Source organism: Fulmarus glacialis, unplaced genomic scaffold (assembly GCF_000690835.1).
Source record: "Fulmarus glacialis isolate BGI_N327 unplaced genomic scaffold, ASM69083v1 scaffold6520, whole genome shotgun sequence".
In the NCBI taxonomy this organism is placed as follows: domain Eukaryota; kingdom Metazoa; phylum Chordata; class Aves; order Procellariiformes; family Procellariidae; genus Fulmarus; species Fulmarus glacialis.
The window spans coordinates 23,973-42,662 of record NW_009185718.1 but is presented as its reverse complement, the minus strand read 5'-3'; the positions used below and the strand labels follow the sequence as shown (position 1 = coordinate 42,662).

General features: G+C 37.6%; 1 protein-coding gene across 1 annotated transcript in view; it reads right to left on the bottom strand.

The window, feature by feature from the left end:
* LOC104075217 (nesprin-1-like) overlaps positions 1-18,690 on the bottom strand; it is a gene marked incomplete at both ends in the record, with an annotated part of 62,592 nt that overhangs the window by 20,175 nt on the left and 23,727 nt on the right. The window contains 8 exons of the mRNA XM_009575683.1: positions 1,678-1,818; positions 2,903-3,097; positions 6,545-6,684; positions 7,841-8,027; positions 10,133-10,255; positions 13,347-13,532; positions 14,886-15,023; positions 16,548-16,730. Coding sequence (XP_009573978.1) covers positions 1,678-1,818; positions 2,903-3,097; positions 6,545-6,684; positions 7,841-8,027; positions 10,133-10,255; positions 13,347-13,532; positions 14,886-15,023; positions 16,548-16,730 — 1,293 coding nt within the window. The remainder of the gene's footprint in view (positions 1-1,677; positions 1,819-2,902; positions 3,098-6,544; positions 6,685-7,840; positions 8,028-10,132; positions 10,256-13,346; positions 13,533-14,885; positions 15,024-16,547; positions 16,731-18,690) is intronic.

Here is an 18,690-nt window from a genome sequence, read left to right as displayed (position 1 = left end):
CTATTCCCTAGATTTTTTTTTTTAACCAACCTTCTTTCCTGAAGTCTCCTTGGGCATTCATCATGATCAGCACTGGCAGTTTCACAGCTTCTTTAGTTTTAATCTCATGTAAGTATGAACTTAAGCATTTTGTAAGTAAACCACTGCATTTGGAATGTTCTTCCACTTCTTGTTTAGTACATGCAGTTCATTTCAACATTAACCACACTGAAGAAATCTTAATCTGTCAGTTTTTTAGATTATTATAACACCAGCTATTTTATCTCTTTCAAAGATCTTCTGCTAAATGGAAGACATAATGTTTTTGTCCAATTTTGCCCTGTAAATCACAGGTTCTAAAACTTGCATTTTGGTGTCAGCTCATGGTACAACAGCATCTTCACTGGATTTTCTTTATTATTTGAGCTCTTAATCCTTTTTTTTCATTTTCAGAGAAATGTAATGAACTGACACTGAATTTGTTTATTAGAAAGCAAGCTGCTCTTTTTCCTTTAACTCTTTCACTGATTAACACTGTCATAAGATTTTTGTGCTGAAATATATAGCTGCCTTTCTACTGTAAGTAAACTTTACTGGGAAATTTCTGATTATCTGAAATGACAGAACACTAGAAAAATCCTTCTCATTCATTATGTAATTTTTTTTATTATGAAGGTAACTTTATAACTTTATTGCTATGAAGATTTTGTCACCATTCTTACTATCTTACCTCAGTATTCTTTCTTATGTCAGTTCATGAAAACGAATCATTTATATTTAGCAACTTCTATAGAACCATAAGCATCTTTGAAATGAGTGGAAAGAATTAGTGAGCAACTTGCTCAAACTTCTTTATTTCTACTCAGCAATGCAATGTGAGACCATTCTACCCGTTAAGTCTGCAGTGGTCAATCTCGGAAGCAGCCACAAATGAAAAAACAACCAACCAACCACAAACCCCACAACATGATGAATGCAGTGAGGTGGTGACTGCTCCTAAGGCTCATTTATAAACTTCTAAACCATAACATTTTATGTATGTCTTCACGCGCGTGATGCTTAATGAGCTGGTTCATCGCTTACATTTTAATCAATGCTGATGTACATTTGTTCCTAGTAGAAGTGCCAGGGTCCTCAGTTTTGATTTAAAATCTAACTTTAGCGATTTCACTGATCTGCCTTAGGTTGTCATTGAAAGTATGGAATGAACAATACATGAAAGTTAATACTTGAAATGGTTTGAAGTGGAAGATATCAGACTGTGGCTTCAATGCTACAATGCCAATGGTACCATGAGATAGATGTATATGGACATAATGCAATGTTTTATTATGGGCAGTACAAAATTGCATTTTTTTCTCAGGCTGCAAGATTCCATTAAGTGCTACTGTGAAAATAAAAATTAGGTTATAAATAGAAAACAGTAGTGACATGGAAGACCTTTGTAATTGTCACTTAAAATTTATTTTTAAAAATAGTGAATAGCTGTAACACCAAATTTATACATTTTAAACTCAGAAGTCAATATTTGTACCCATTTTGGACTAGAACCTGAAGGTTCAGTTAGGTCAGAGGTTAAGCCTCAGATCCTTGGAGTTATAGGTAAATATTATTTCAGAGGATTAAACAAACCACCTGTGGAATGGAACCATGCATGTCTCTGAGATAAAAGCTGAATGAATGCCAAGAGGGAGGTACCTGGTTAACAGAAGCATCTGTATTAGCCACAGGTGAGGGAGAGCGACAGGCAGGTGGAGAGGAAATCTCACTGTTGGTTCCCTCCTCCCCAGACTCTTCAGTGACAGGGGAGAGCAGCGTGTGACAGCGACCAGCAGTCATCTGCCACAGGAAAAGCAACCCCAGGGCACAGGAAGAAAATCAGTTACCTCAACTTAGGTTTGACTTAGATTGAGATCAAAACAAGAAAAACAACACATGGCCAGAATTACCATGACATTAGTTAGTCATACTTAACACTATTACATTTACCAGCTTAAAAATCTGGTTCAATCAATAGTCTCATTTACTTGTCATACTTCAGTATGCACATGCTCTCCTGTACCCTAATGAATTTAAAAGAAAATGTATAGCAAGCAACTTAATAACAATAAATCAGGGTTTGCCTAAATGTCTTCTAATACAATAACTGCTGCATATGCAAGTACTATGGAGAGCTACAGAATAATGCAGTATTGGCCTCAGTATCCAGGCCTGGTTAGAACAACAAGGAATAGACTTAAAATGTAAAATACACCCAGTCCAGTATCAACATATTTTTCTTGCTTCCCCAATGTTGTTAATGCAGTGATAAATCCTGAAATCTGCACTCTTATTTTCACTCAGACAAAAATCCCAATAACATCAGCAGCGTGTTTGTAATGAGACCCAATTAGAAACAAACAAAAGCAGAGTAATTCAAATATGAGGCCTATGGCAGTACTTAGCCAGCTTTCATTTCCAACACACTCATCTGAGAATATAAGCAGCATACTGTCAATTATCACTACAACATTTTAAGACAAGTGCTTTAAAAATACGGTGCGTAAAACCTACACACTGCAACACTGTGTTATGAAATAATATTTATTCTGGTTTTATCTTATTCCTGCAATTCAGTAGTTTCTTAGCATTTGCTCTTGCATGCTGACAGCTACGAAAAAGCACTATATTTGCATCTCATTACAGACAACTTCCACTGGTATTTGCCTGGTAAATAACTTCGTCCTTTATCAGCAAGTCTTGAAAACCCATATGAAGCAAAACACAGTAAGGGGAAGCTGCAGCTTGTTTTGTTTGCCGTGCTCCAGCCATTTCAAAAGAAAAATGTAGATGTGAGCTGTGGCAATTTGCTACACAGGAGTGTTGCAATGATGCAAAAGCAAGCAGCTCAGATAAACAGTACCGAGACCAATGCATTCCTTACCATAACCACCGAGGGATGAGCGGGGTATGCTGGGAGCAGGTCTGAATCCAGCTCCTCCATCCCCTCTGAAAGCCCCTCCACTTCTGTCACTGTCAGCAGCATGGTGGCATGTTTTGCTTTCATTGTCAGCATCTTGCACTTCGAATTCAAAGCAGCAATTTGCTCCTGATATCCTTTGATCTTCTGAGCCAGCTCCTGAGGAAACATTTTTTTTTCCCTAATGCAGAGGCAGCCAATAAAGGCCACAGGACCAGCAGCATTTCAGCTTCCGTGGCGAAGGCAAGCTCTCCCCTCCGAGCCCAGCCAATAACATCATAGTGCTGCCTCTCAGAAACCCCGCATAAGCCGCCGCACTAGCTGACAAGCAGGATGTTGATAGTGGAGGGAACAAGTCAGGCTGCGTCTGGCTGCACAGCTAAACCGCAGAGCCGAGAGCTTTGAAGCGAAACCGGAAAAGTGCTGCGAAAGGCTCTGTGTGCATGATAATTGCCGAAGGCAGAGAGGAGCATCTCACGCTTGCGTCCAGCCTGAACCTGACACGAAGTCTGTAAGCGTCAGACTGCAGCAAAGGGGAACGTCTCTCCCTCTTCCTGTCCTATTCCCCCCTCCCCCCCGTTCTATTTCCATTTATCTGAGGAAGATGAAGCTTCTCCGCATCGTGCATGCCATGGAAGTGAGGTCATGTGGTAACCACAGCTGTAAAAAATGCCCCATTCAGCTCTCGCCAGAAAGAATGAATTGTTCAAACAATAACTCGCAGGGTCTAACAAGATCAAATGTGATATGAACAATCAGTCACATAATAAGATTAAATGCATTGCTTTTTGCCAGTGTTTGGATAAGCTATATTTTAAACTTGTTTTGGTTTTATGTAAGTCTTCAGAATTAAAAGCTGAACTGCACACAGTACTAACCTTTCTTTAAAAAGAGCTGGGGAATCTGGCCTAAAGCAGAGTATGTTTTAAAATACTGGGTTTTATGGCTATGAAATGGTCTACCTGCATGGCCAAACGCCATCATAAGTTTAAGTTTAGTCAGAGAACAAAGATGGAAATGAATAGCCTTAGAAACTAACTTGTCTTGTCTCCTACCCTGTACTGCTGCCCAGTTCAGTGTCCAGTTTCAAAGATTTCAATTAATACACTTAAAATAAAAAACGGGGGAAGATTTTCACATTTCTGGCAAAGCTATTGTTCCTGTCTCCTAGAGGCTCAGTAACATGATAGAATTTTGATCTATGAAGTGAAAACAACATTTTTATAAGCTTGCCTGCTAAATCAGTGGTTTTTCATTCAAATATATATTTCCGCTTTATTTTTATATCTGCTTTTAGTTCTTCAACAAACACAAGTTTTCAAGGAAAAATAGCAACAGAAGTTGCAAGATCTAGTAGGTATAACAATAAATAATTACGATATCTTTTAAAAAGTAAATAAGTTTACTGCTTCGGGCTGGTGAAATTAAGAGATTTTTTTAGTTGTATAACATTATCAGTAAACCATTTCCTCAAAATCACAGTGCAGAACGGTCATAGCAAAAACCACGGAGTTAGAAATGGAAGCAGCACAAAGACTGAGGATGACACTTTACTGCCTGGGTTTCAATGGTACCTGATCACTGTCTGTCATGTTAGCAACAAAAGGAGCTCTCTTTGAGCTCCAAGGCTTACCTTGGAGACTAAGCAAAGTCTTGAGTATAAAACAGCAACTAGATCAATCCAAAACCAAACTGCAATCAAATCAAGCCATAACTTTAATATCTAGCAGCTGGAATAGTTCTCGTCTCTGTTTGGCAAATACCAGTCATTCACTAACGCTCCATGAATGACATCTCTGCAACTCAGTGGTAAATTATCGACATTCAATATACTCACTTAACTCCATCAATATTACTGAGATGCAATAACATTTGTGGCATTAATATCCAATGCACTGAGTATCTAACATACCTCTCTCAACTGAAAACAAAGAAAAGGAAAAGAAGGCAAAAACGTGATTGTGAAAAAAAATAAAGCAACTTATAAAAGCATGTCCTATGAGGTACTGTATTATCCATTAAAATAATTCACAAGTATGGAGATACTTGCCCACATTCTGATCTGAAAGTCTAAAGAAACATGGTTCAGTAAACATAGTTTCAGGGTGTAACTAGTTACATACATGCACAGTAATACAAGCTTCCTACAAATCAGGGTGTAGTTTCCTTCTACTTTTTTCTTCCTCTTATTTTAATTCTAAATATAGCTACTACAAATGTCCCTTTAAATTCTTGTTCATGCAGGCTTCAACAGGGAATCTGGTAACTAGTGTTTTCTTAAATTAATAACACACGTAACAAGCATCTTGATAGACTTGCCTTTTGAAGTAGCATAATAACATAGGGTTCAATATATGCTATGCTACGCTTTTCCACAGGTATTTAGCAGACAAAATATAAGCCCAAAAGACGCATATCTCAGCCTTTCAAAACTCCTTATCCCTAAACATGGAGAGCTTGCAAGTATGAAACCTGTCCACTCTGGTTGATCCCAACATGTGCAACAGAGTAAAGCTGCTGTCTCCCTGCAGACATTTAGAAGGACTGCTAGCTACTGAACTTGTTCAAATACAGATGAAACTTCAAGCTGCCCCATTTTTAATCCCTTCCTCCCTGCAGCATCATTCCTTCCTCCAGAAATATTACCCTGTATTGCTGAAGTCACTCTCCTGCATTTGCTGTTCTAGAACATTTGAATAGAGAACAGTAGCATTTTCAATTCATTACTAAAAAAACCAGAAGTGTTTGTTTAAACAAACTGCTCTGCATTTATACTAAGAAACTTTTGTAACAGCTGGATAGAAAATGAGCAACACATATAACATTAGGTTATATTACATAACAGCACAGATAGCTTTTAATTCAAAGGTAAAGAAATGGTGCCATCTGGTGCCAAAAGTGACACACAGAGTTCAATGGTGCATTGTCTATCCCAAGAAATACACAACAGACAGGGGAGGAGGAAAGGGGCTCAGGAGCTCCCATGCCAGCACAGCGAGAAGGCTGCACAGAGACTATCCCAACTCATTCGAGGGCTGAAGATCAACGAGTTTGAGGGCAGGACCTGTAACTCCACAGGACAAAACTCTTCCCAACAATGACTTTAAAAGAAGCCTTTGGAGTGAAGGTTGCAGAGTTTTTTTCCAAATCTACTGTGGTTTTCATGTGATTCAAGTCCCTTGGTGTTCTTTTACAGAACGTTACTGGGATGGAAATTAGTAAGTACTTTAGGAGAGAGATAGATATATATATATGTATGTATATATAAAAGGATCACTGAACTAGCAGTGATCACCTGACTAACTGCTCAACATTGACTTCTGGGACACTCCTCAGTCAAGTACCTATGTAAACTGTCCCTTAATTTGCAATGCTTTCGTTTGTCATAATGTTGCCTGGAGATTAGGACACATCTAACTGAATATACAAATTAATACTCCACACTGTACCAATAGCATGAGTTTTCTATCTGGTATTAAGTCTATCTGCTTAGCCTTGAGCAAGTCTGAAAAGCTACTCAACTAATTTATGACCATTGCTTATGAAAAGTTTTTTGGGTCAATGAGCTGCCATCGAGCCCATGTTGTTGCACTTTGGCTCTCCCACCTCATGACGTGAAATCTGGACCTGGAGTTCCTGGATGTTGCTGGTTGCTATTGGCTTGTCTTGGATCTCACGATGGGTGCTCTCTATCATTTGCTGTAAATGTTTCATTTCTTGCTCATATTGCTCATACTGAACCACTGCTTCCTAGAGAGGGAAAAAAAAAATATTGTCTACATGAAAATAAATATTTACTTAGTCCAAGCATGACTGATCTCCCTTCTGAAGTGGAGCAAACTTACATCTATCTGGCACTCGCATCTGGATAAGCAAAGCAGGAATATAGTCAGGAAAAAGTCCGTTCAGAAACATTGTGAACTGCAATGATTTCAATGGTTTCATTTATTTAACTATTTCCAAAACAACAGTTCACATAACATGATGTTTTAGAGATCCAATATAAGGAGCTAGAACTTCTGCTTTCAACAAGTATCTGCACCGAACATACCCACCAAAAGATAGCACTGCTTAGTCTCATGGTTTTACTATAAAGCATTTTCATCTGCTTTTTCACTTCAAGCTCCATTTATGAAGTGGAAAGACTATATGAAAAAGTTAGATTTTACAGAAAATACAACTGGAAGAGGATTATGAAGATTGATTCAGACTATTATCCTGCCAGTGTGGTATCAGTTCTTTCTATCATAAATTCACCAGCAGTTTGTCTAACCTGTTTTTAAAACTTTTCAGTGTGACATTGTATCCTTCCTTAAGTATCATGAAGTATCCTTAATGATCAAAAGTCTCTTCTGTTATCTAACTTGAAGCTCTGTAGTTGTACCCTAGCTCGGTATGTATTTCTCTATCACTATGTAGCAGGAAAGAAAAGCTTATTCTCTTCTTCTTTGGAAATACCTTTTACGTGTTTAGGTATGAATTCAAACAACCAAGCAAACCCTAGTTTTCTTGTATTTAGCAAAACTTGAAAATGCAAATTTAATAGATGCTGAATGACTCCAAAATCAGAAAGCAAATATATATAAATTTTAAATAAAGAGAAAAAACCCATTATTTTTATCCTAGAAAGTTAGTTAGTCCTAAGAGCATTACAAAAAACATAGTAAGATCAAGGAGAGAACCAAGATGAGAGTCTGATGAGTAAATCACCAATTAACATGATCATGAATGTTAAAACCCCCAGAAACATGGAGTCAGAAATGACTGAAACTTAGTGGGGAACTTCCTAATGGTACTACACGGAAAAGAAGAATGCTCAGAGATATGAAATTCTCTGTTTTCATCACAATGTGTATGGCACTGTTCAGTTTACTCAGAGTAATTTATGGGATGGAGTTGCACTTGCCTGCATGATGTTGCACTGCTGAATGGCAGTGTGCTGCAGGCGGCTGGCCTCCTCCTGGAGCCGGAGGGCACTGTGGCACATTGGCAGGCCGGTGACCACCTCTTCAGGAATCCTCAGGGCACTCTGGCAGACTTGTACTGCGTGAACCTTTGGCTTCAGTGACTCCATTTCAGACAACAGATGCTAGAAATAAAGTCAGAGCCACAGTAAGCCAGTTTTGCAGAACTCCCAGAGCATTTGATGCAGCAAAAGAAAAACAATTATAAGTTGAAGCACTAAAACAAATAACAAATTTGATTATCTCTTTTTCTAAATTGAATATAATCAGGACACGCTTTGTCTGGAGTTGCTCATTCTGAAATGGGCATTCTTTTAAGTATTAGTTAAACAAAAAGCCCATATAATAGGAATAGAAATAATTCAATAAAAAGCATAGTAGTACCTATTTCTAAGTGTCTAAGTACAAAAATATTTCTGTTAACATATTTGAAAAAAAATTCTTCATAAAATCCACAAATCAAAGCAGCATAGGAGTCATTTATGTATACACATATTTTAACGTTAAAATCTGAGTGGAACTCCCTGCTGAGACACAGAAGTACATTTTCAAACTGGCAAATGAACCCCATTGTGTTCACAGCCTTCCTCTAAAACTACAAATCATGGCTGAAAATGTTGCTTAAAATTCAAAAGGCAATCAAACAGAAAAAACCACAGCTACACAAAAATCTTTTCCTTTGAATAATCACACGCTGGATGCCTTTGTTAATAGTGTCTATTCCGTTCACAATGTCCATTTAAGCTGTCTGTTCATATGCATGAGAAGGGTCTAAGACAATAGATTTGATCAGCATTCTTTTCATCTTCAATGGGAATTTAATGTATTCACAGATAGAAAAAGAAAAACAATTAAAAAAAAGAAAAAGGCAAGGTTGATGAAAAGGGCCTTAGCACTTTAGAAAAAGATGTTAAGTTCAATAGATAAAAATATGTTTGCCAATGTATGTGGCAAACAGGGACAGAGAGACTGATGTCTCCTTTCTCCTATACCATATGCAGAAAGATAGCTACGTGGGTCTGAAGTGCATACTGATGAGAGAATTGTGGTTTGCTCTTTATTTCTGTGCCTTCATGACATATGGTGGATAATCTAACCAGAGATTTGGTACAATGACCTATTCCTCAGACATCACTGGCAAGGCTTCTCCTCTAGCAGGCCCCATACTGCCGGCAAAGGGTGCCTTTATTGTGCAACTGGCACCCAGAGGTATGGGGCCTGCATGCCAGCCAGGCACTCTCCGAGACCCCCTCCTCTGGTCTGGTGAAACAGGTGGGCAGGAGCTACAGCCCCTTTCTGTACAAAAGAAAGTCATACTGTGAGACCTGCTAGAGCCAGGACAAAGAATACATATAAACCACAGTGTAAGCTCCATATTCCTTTACTCTTACGGTGGCTGATGTGTTTCACTTACACTCTTCAATGCCATATTCTGAGATGTGGCTGCAAGTCCCTAGAATAAAGACTGCAAATTTTAATCAATAGAGAAAGCTCTACAAATTTACCTTTCATCCATATGTTTTTCTGCAGATTTTAATCCTAAAGCGGACCTGTTGACATTTAGTTTTCACTGGCAGACTAGGACAGTTAAATCTCTACATTAGCTTGCAGCAAGAAACATTTCTTAAGCAACTCAGAAAGCTATAACTTGAATTATTTTTCTTGTCATGAGACTGAAACCAAAAATAACAAATTGACAAATCTCTATAGTAGGCCAAGTGCAATACAGAAAGCAGCAGTATCTTATGGAGGTAATTCAACTAAACATACAAAAAAGTAACTGGGCTTAAGGAAAACTGAATTTTCTCTTAGCTTTCCAATTGACTACTGGGGGAGCTAGCAACACACTGTCTCATTGCATCTCTATCTGTAAAATGGTGATAATAATCCAGACTTCCTTTTGAAGTACCTTAAGAACCTGTTAATGAAAAGCACTGGATAAGAACCGCGCTTTATTATTATTATTAATATGGATTGAACTTGGACTGGATGCACATTTCGCAGGACTGCATCAACCTAAGAACAGACTCATGAACGATTACCTTCAACAATTCCCTTTAAGGGAATGATTTTTTCTGTTCCATCCCTTATTCCCTTGGCAGTAATTTGGGGCTAGACTCTGAAACAATGACCCGCCTAAGAAACACCACAATCGGTCTCACCAACATTCATTATTCTTTGTGTAAGATCACACTACCCAAGTGCTAACTTTGAGGTCCTGGCTTTTTACCTGTCTGTGAGAAAGTTGCTCTTTCAAGCTCAAATGCCCGAGCTCTGGAGAGGTCAGCGTGGCTTGGGCTTGCTCCAGAGCAGCCTGTAGGGCTCTCAGCTCAACTTCAAATTTCTTCATGTCCTGTAACACAACAGATTTGATTCAGGGATGAATACAAAAAAAAAAAAAAGAAAATACGAAATAAGAAAAAAATCACTATAAATATATCTGTCTGGATTTATAGCTACGTCCCTTATACACAGTGCCAAAATTAAGTCATAGTTTTAACAATGAATTTTAAATGTTTAAAATATTGGATAAAAATATCTTCAAATGACAGTCTAGAAAAAGAAGTTTCAAAGCCAGAGTTATTATTTTAAGTACTTCCTCAATCTCAAATACAGCATGTACTTTATAAAGCTAATTTCATAAAGTTCGAGGCCTAGAAAGGAACTCAAGATGTCTTCTAGTCATCTTCCTGTAATAAGACAGGACATAACTGTCTTATCTTTACAGAGTGTTCTACCACTAGCAGTGGAGTCCCACTTCTCTCTACAGACAACATATTCCACTGTTTCAGTACTCTTTTTTGTAGAAAGTTTTTTCTGATGGTCTGACATGAAGTTACCTTTTGTTGCAATTTCAAACCTCTGCTTACTATCCCAATAAAAACAGACATGAAGAACAAATTATTTTATTCTCTCTGAATACATCATATGTCAGGGTAATCCTTTTTCATGCATCTTTTCTACAAATTTATACACATATCACAATCATCACTATCCTCTGTTCTTTCTCAAGTTGGTCCACATCTTTCTTCAAGTGCAAGACTGGACACAGCTGAAACTTTGCTAGTGACCAATAGGTAGAACAAAAGGACTACGTCACATATCTTACAATTACATACTTTATTTTCTGCATGGTGTTTGGATTTTTTACAGTGATGTGACATTGTTCACTCATTTTTCCATGATCAGCATTATTAAACTTAAGACCTTTCAACAGGGTGCCTCAAGCCAGTAGTTCCCAATTCAGATACACACATGCCCGGTTCTTCCTGTCTAAATGTAACAACTTACCCCTGTCCTTGTTGAATAGCAGCCTAATTTTTTTCATGTAGTCCTTGTACATTTGGTGTTGTCTAAGCATCCAAAAGCCATGATCTCTAAACCACCATCCAACTCATTAATGAAAATATTGAATAGTACCAGATCCAACGGAGAACACTGCAAAACCTTACTTGATGTATCCCTGCTTTTGGGCTATGAACCATTGATAATTACACACAGGTAAGTTTTCTAGCCAGATTTACACCTACCGATTGTATTTTCAACTAGATAAGCTGTCCTGGTTTCGGCTGGGATAGAGTTAATTTTCTTCCTATTAACTGCTATACTGCTGTGTTTTGTATTAGTATGAGAATGATGTTGATAACATACTGATGTTTTAGTTGTTGCTAAGTAGTGTTTATGCTAGTCAAAGACTTTTCAGCTTCCCATGCTCAGCCAGGTGCACAAGAAGCTGGGAGGAAGCATAGCCAGGACAGCTGACCCAGCTGGCCAACAGGGTATTCCATACCACATGATGTCATGCTCAGCATATAAAGCTGGGGGAAGAAGAAGGAAGTGGGGGGACACTTGGAGTGATGGCGTTTGTTTTCCCAAGTCACCGTTATGCGTGATGGAGCCCTGCTTTCCTGGAGGTGGCTGAACACCTGCCTGCCGGTGGGAAGTAGTGAATGAATTCCTTGCTTTGCTTTGCTTGTGTGTGTGGCTTTTGCTTTACCTATTAAACTGTCTTCATCTCAACCCAGGAGTTTTCTCACTTTTACCTCCTGATTCTCTCCCCCATCCCACCGGGGGGGAATGAGCGAGTGTCTATGTGGTGCTTAGTTGCTGGCTGAGGTTAAACCATGACATAAGCTTATTAACTTTGTTAATAACAATATCATGTGAAACATTATTAAAGTCAAGATATATGATATGTTGTACATTTATCTACAAAGCCTATTACTTTCACATTAAATTGGACACTTTTGATATGATTTTCTTTCTTCATAAATCTATGTTGGCTTCTCTTCATCTCCAAGTTTTCTAATAAGAATTTACAAATAGTTTAATCAATTGCTCTAATATTTCTCTGAGAACTGAAGCTAGTAAGTTTCACTTCCACTATGCTTACTTGTATGCAAATCTCTGGTTTGCTCCATGAAAAATTAAAAAAAAAAAAAAAAAAAAAAAAGCCTTCAGGTCATAAACTGTGGTTTACTGATTTGTGCTTTTGTAATGGAAAAAAGTTTTCTTCAAAACCTTTCTGTTACACTGTTATGGCTGCTGCAGCTGCAGAATTTCTGCTATGTCCCTTAAATGTTGTGAAATAAGAGTCAAATGTGGAGAAGGACCATTTTTAACCTTAGCTGCAATTGTCCTAACAACTGGTGATAGCATATTCTCTTAGTTGCCTGTAGGTATTTCCCTATTTAGTAGTGTGTAACTGTAGCAGGTGACAGCAGAATAACCCCTATAAATATAGTAATTATACCATTCCAATATTCATTTTTTTCCTGAATTATTGTCTCAACTTAGGGGGAAAAAAAAAAAGAAAAAAAAAGGTAAAATTTCTTGCCCTGAAGGTAAGAGCAAGTAGAAAAGACTTCTGTGCTTTTCCCTGTGTCTTGCACCAGTTTACCATGCCCTCAGGCATTGCATAGGCATAACGCAAATTTACATTAACAATAAACCCGTATGGAAGAGCTGCACAGAAATGTCAGGGACATGGAAAAGCATGTTCACTCTTTTCATTGCATTTTCAATTACCCCATTGAAGGGGTAGGTTTTACATTAAGGAATCCTGGTCTGGTCCAGTACTGATCTGAATTAATAGATAGTAGGCTTCAGATAACTTCTAAGAGAAAAATAAAGGAAATGGCACAGCATAAGTGCCAACACAGACACTTTTCAAGTATCTAAACATAGGTGGTCAGTGCCATTTAAGATGTATGCCAATACATCCATTCAGAATGGGCAGATATGACAGGACCTGCAGGAATCTTGTCCCCATCTGGAACAGCAGTTGAAGGCAGTATCTCAAATGGTGCAAGACATCTAACTTTAGACAACACAATCATGCCGCTCATAGAGCACAGATAATCTGCACTGCTAATAGGCTCAGAAACATGATGCACACACAACCCTAGCTGTCAGCTAGCAAGAGAAAAACTGCTTTCGTATACCTTAGCAGCATCTTGGAGATTTGGTAGCCGCACTTTGATAACTTGCTGTAACTCCTCTGTCCGCCGCCCCAGTTCCAGCACTTGCTGCGACATTCCTTCAGTACAGTATACACTTGTCAGATACTCAATCCTCTCATTCATGGCCTCAAGATCACCATGAATCTCTCCGGACTCATCAAGCATAGTCTAGATGGAGATATGAACAAACTGAATGCCAGAGTTGAACTTCAGATTAAACACAACTTTAAGTATATTCCTGTTCTGCAAACTCCTGAATTTGTACACATTTATAAGCATATGATTAAGTTCTACTGTTTTCCTGTAAGGCTTAGGCAATATGCTTAATTCTAAGTGTATGCTGAAGTGTGTCAGCTTATGGAGACTGGGAAACAAAAGAGTAAGTCATGAAGCTTCAGTAGCTGTACTTACCAACACATTCATTTCAGTGTTTTGCTATACATACTTGCCTGTAAAAATATAATATACACAATCTGTGGATAGGGTTTGTTCTGGAAGCCTGATGTACCTAATAAGAAGCAGCAGAAAGCATTTGGGTGCAATGTTATAGCAGGGCAGCAGTCATTAATGCTGTCTAAAAAATGGCTATCAAAGTGTTCTGTGGGATGGCATGGGTTAAGTCTGTATCTTCATCAACTTTTGAAGCAGGGAAAAAGCCATAGCAAAAACAAACGAGAAATGGTATCGCCCAGATATACTCAGGATAAATTGCCTGGAGGTTCCTATTCAGAATAAGAAAGTGTGACATACTACTTTGCCCCAATGTAAGTGAACGCAGCTGACAATTAACTAGTGCATATATAAAAAAAATAATTAATGCAGTCTTATTTTGGCATTAGTGAGATGTGACCATCTTACGATGCTTTGATTTGTTTCACGTAATCATGTAACACTGGGCAAGCTTGAACCTTATCAAACTGCTCCACTGATCCCACACTTACACATTCCACACTTACATATTCCACACACAGAACAAAAAACACTGTCACAAGAACACCAAATCACTTTGACGTGAGATGTTCAGGAAGCAACTGGAAGAAACTCTCATCCAAACTGAGAACATTTGGTTTGAAACTCACCAGATGAGAACAAAGGCTATTCCAATTTAGTGTAAAGGAGAAAGAAAAAAATAAACCCAAACTGAAAATCGTGTTTGGTTAACTAAAATTTTAGAGGAATATTGGCTGCAATGAGGTACACAGTGTGATAGTATCACAGTGTATAGACACACTGTTCAATCAAAAGCTGCTATGAAGCCAATGTACTTGAGTAAACACGGAGATCAACATTGAATCACGTAGTTTTATTCAACAACTTATCTTAATTTCAGTCTTAAAAACAATAGTCCAAAACAATTAATCATCTTTAGGACTTGGGGGAACAGTCAAAGAAACCTAGCATTTTAAGACTTTTTTTCCTCGAGGAAAGGAGGCAAAAAATGTGTAGGAAATAACACTTCACTGCTTAGAAAATAACTTCTTTTATACACTGCCCTTTCAATTTCATAGCTCATATAATCACCTGGTAGGCTTTAAACTGATCACGAAGCTGAGAGGAAGAATTCCATGTTATACTACCGTGCACTAGGATATTTGCTTTCTCAATCCATTTCAGTACAAACTCCAGCATCTCATTGTATTCTTCCAAGTGTGAAGAAGCCTGGATATAAAAGCAAAATCCACTTAAGCCTAAGATGTAATTCTGTACAGTTCTTAGAGAATGATAAAATTAATTTTATTTCATTTACTGTTTTTAACTAGGGGATCATTTTAACAACTTTTCCTTACTGTTGAATATAATTTAATTACTTCTGTATTTATGGATTTAAAATAGGTCTGCTTCCAGTAACAAGCATATCTGTATCAGGAAAAAAAAATTAAAAGGCACTATAAGAATGTAGGAGAGTGCACTGATGCTCAAATATATCCCTAGGGGGTACACTTCCTGCACTTATTTCATCCTCACATGTAAGTTCCAAAATACTTTCTTGCTCGCTTTGTGGCTCACTGCAAACCTCCTTTATGTCATTCCTTATTTTTCTTTGTCTCTTTGTATGTCATCCCTCAAATCACCTTCTTTTTAAAACCTGCTTTGTCCACTCAGCCTGTCATATTTCCAAAAAGAAAAACGTTGCACTTATTTCAAAATACAGGACAAAACCTCTGCTTTCTGATTCATCCAATTTCTATTTAGCAAAGTACTCTTTAGTTCCAATTTTCTTCTCACTTAGCAGGAATAATTTCACAGATTTTCATGCATTTGTCCTGTATGAAGGATGGATCAAATCCTATGCGACTGAACTGTATTTGCATGCAGTTTGCCCTACCTATCATTTTTTATGATAGGAAGTGGATTTCTTGGTGCTGAACAAAAATATCCTAATGGCTAAATCCCTTCAGCAAGTACCTTTGACTGAACTCTTACTTTGACAGTAATTTTCTATCCATTTAAAAACAAATTTTCAGAGGAAACTGAAAAGAATATAATGAAATAGTTATCTTTTTCAAGACTTACAGAAGCTTCTTTATGCATGAAGAAACGAGAACTCATAATTTATGAGGGTATTGATGGCAGAACTATAGAAAATCCATTTCTTTGTTTTTAGCTAGACTTTTTTGGGATAACAACAATTAGCAAAAAAATACGTAAGAAAGAGTTTCAGGTTCTTTGAACTGCAGGGGAAGCATCTTTATGAATGCTGAAATGTTGCATAAACATTATGCATTATTAGGGCCATTGTATCTAGGCTTTTCTATTGAATCTACAAATTATATTCACCCTCTATAGATTGCTCTATACAGCAAAACAATTTTTTTTTTTTTTTTTTTAATGCTGCAAATATAGGCAAGAGTAATAAGACAGAGGCCCTGAAAAGTACAATGAGATAGTATTTATTGACATACTACTGTTTGTGGGAAGGTCTATAATCTTTTCAGGGCACCAGAGGAACCAACCAGCAGATGATTCATGGACGAGGATGTTAAAGCAGCATCACAGAATTATCCCACCCTCCTGATCTGATCCGTCTGTGCCTTTCTTTGAGGTGCGATGCAAGCCCTGACTAATAATAGGCAGATGTGCCAAGGTATGTCCCTTCTTGCATAAGTACAGAAAAATAAATGAGAGGTTTGTATGCTCCTTCTGCTTCCGAAAGGAAACAGCAGAAAGGATTTGAGATCATACCTGACTGAGCTTGGCTGCTCTGTGCTCAGCCTGCTGTATGGTCTGTTGGTGCAATGCAGTAAGTTTCCCTATTCTGTTAGCCAGCTGCTTAGCCAGCAGTACGTTCTGCTCTGCAAAGTCCTGGACTGATGCATCTAATTCCAACAACTTTATATTGCAGCTGTCCAACTCTTCACCGAGGATCTAGACAGAAAAACAAGAAAATCAGTGATCCAGGAAGTGTTAGCTTTCTAGTTGATTATTTCTAGTCCAACTTGCAACTTTTATACCCTGTCCAAAGTCTCCATAGTTTGTTCCATTTTTACTCTGGCTGGAAACCAACAATGTTTGTCTAAGCAGGAAGGCAGAACAGCAGGATGTTTGGTCATCTCTTAAATGTCATTTATGTGCCATTACTCTTTCTTCTCTGACTTCCTGGCTGAAATGGATAATAATTTTCCCTACCACAGCAAAAGACTGAGTCACTACAGAGTGACATTAACTGTTCTTGGCTATCTTTCTGTGTTTGTTTTTGAAATTAATAGCTGGCACACATTGCCATGACAAGGATTTTTATTTATTGGAAAGGGGTTTTGTTTTGTTGCTGTTTTAAAATACACCCTTACAAACTCAGAAATATGTAATTATGCATTAATGTATTACAAAAACTTTCATTTTCATTTGAAACTTGCATTTTTATAGCTTGATCTTGACACAGGAGCAGTCTGAATCATGCTAGACTGTTTCAATAGAAACAGATTTTAAAATCAATTTTTCTTACCATAGTTAAAAAGTTTCTGAAAAGTTTAAAAAGGAAACCTAAAAGTTTTTTATGTTTCTCATAGATTGATAACACACTTATGGGCTACAGTTTTGTGGGAAGGGGTACTGGGTTTTTTTTGTATTTTGTTTTTATACCTAAGGTGTTAACGATTCATTGTTCTTGTAATACCAAGAAAGTAAGTCTCATCAAACACTCTAGCCCCTTTACAATTATTTTTAGAAATATATATTGCAATCATCAGACAAAAATTGATTCAGAACACTGCTCTAGCTACAAGTCCTTCAAGAAGGTACTTCAAGCTCTTCAGGTTAGGGCTGTCCTGGCAGATCAACTGTTATGATAAACGAATATTATTTCATGATCAGTAGCATAACTTAGTGACATTAACTGTCTACATGTAGACATAAAGACAGATGTTGAACTATTCATCTAAATAAAACAACAACACACATATTTCAGGCAGGCATAAATAAACGTCTCTACTATAGAAATGATGCAGAATTTATATGGTCTTTAAAAGTGAGGGAAGAATCCATTTGACTCGGGTCGCATGGATTTAAAACAGATTTTTATTTTATTTTTCACAGACAGTTTCAATGTTAATTTAAAAATATTTACTGCTGTAATCAAAGCCAACCCAATCTCAGGAGTATCAGCTGAGTGCTGACATAAATGCAGTTGAGGGAACTTTACTAAATCTCCAGTGACAGAGAGTTTTCGTCTATGTAACATGGGAAAGCACATTTCACTGGCTTTCTGCTTAATTACTGGCATCAAGGAGATACACCAATTTTAAAGGGATATATTTCAGTGACACCTCCTGCAAAGCAAATGGTACTTTGGAGCATATTGAGAGCAACTCATGAAAATGAACAGGTAATTTTTTTACATACCAGACATGCCAAATCTTCTCCTATTTGGTATGCTTTGCTTACTTTCAGACAGTAACTTGGTCACCTTTATCTTTGACTAGTTAAAAAACCAAACCAAACAAAAAAAAACCCCCACTCTCAACCAACTCATCCCCCATGTATCCCCCCGCAAAAAAACCCCTACTCTCTTATGATAATCCTAACTTGGCCATTATACCTCAGTACAGATGAGCTTTTCTGAGTGTGGTACATACCTAAGATTAAGAAATCCTACAAAAAGAACCAAGAGTCCTTTGCATTACCCTTAACCGCACCAGCGGAACTTTACCTCATTATTGCACCAAATGATAAGAGATGGACTACTGGCTAAGTAAAATTCTATTTATTGCAAGTAAAGGTGTACTGTAAAGAATGGTCTTTTCAGTACAGACTGGCAAAAGGAGCAGTTTGGGAGCCTCTTAGGCTTTCCCAGATTGCAGTCACACTCATTATTTAGATGGAACAGCAT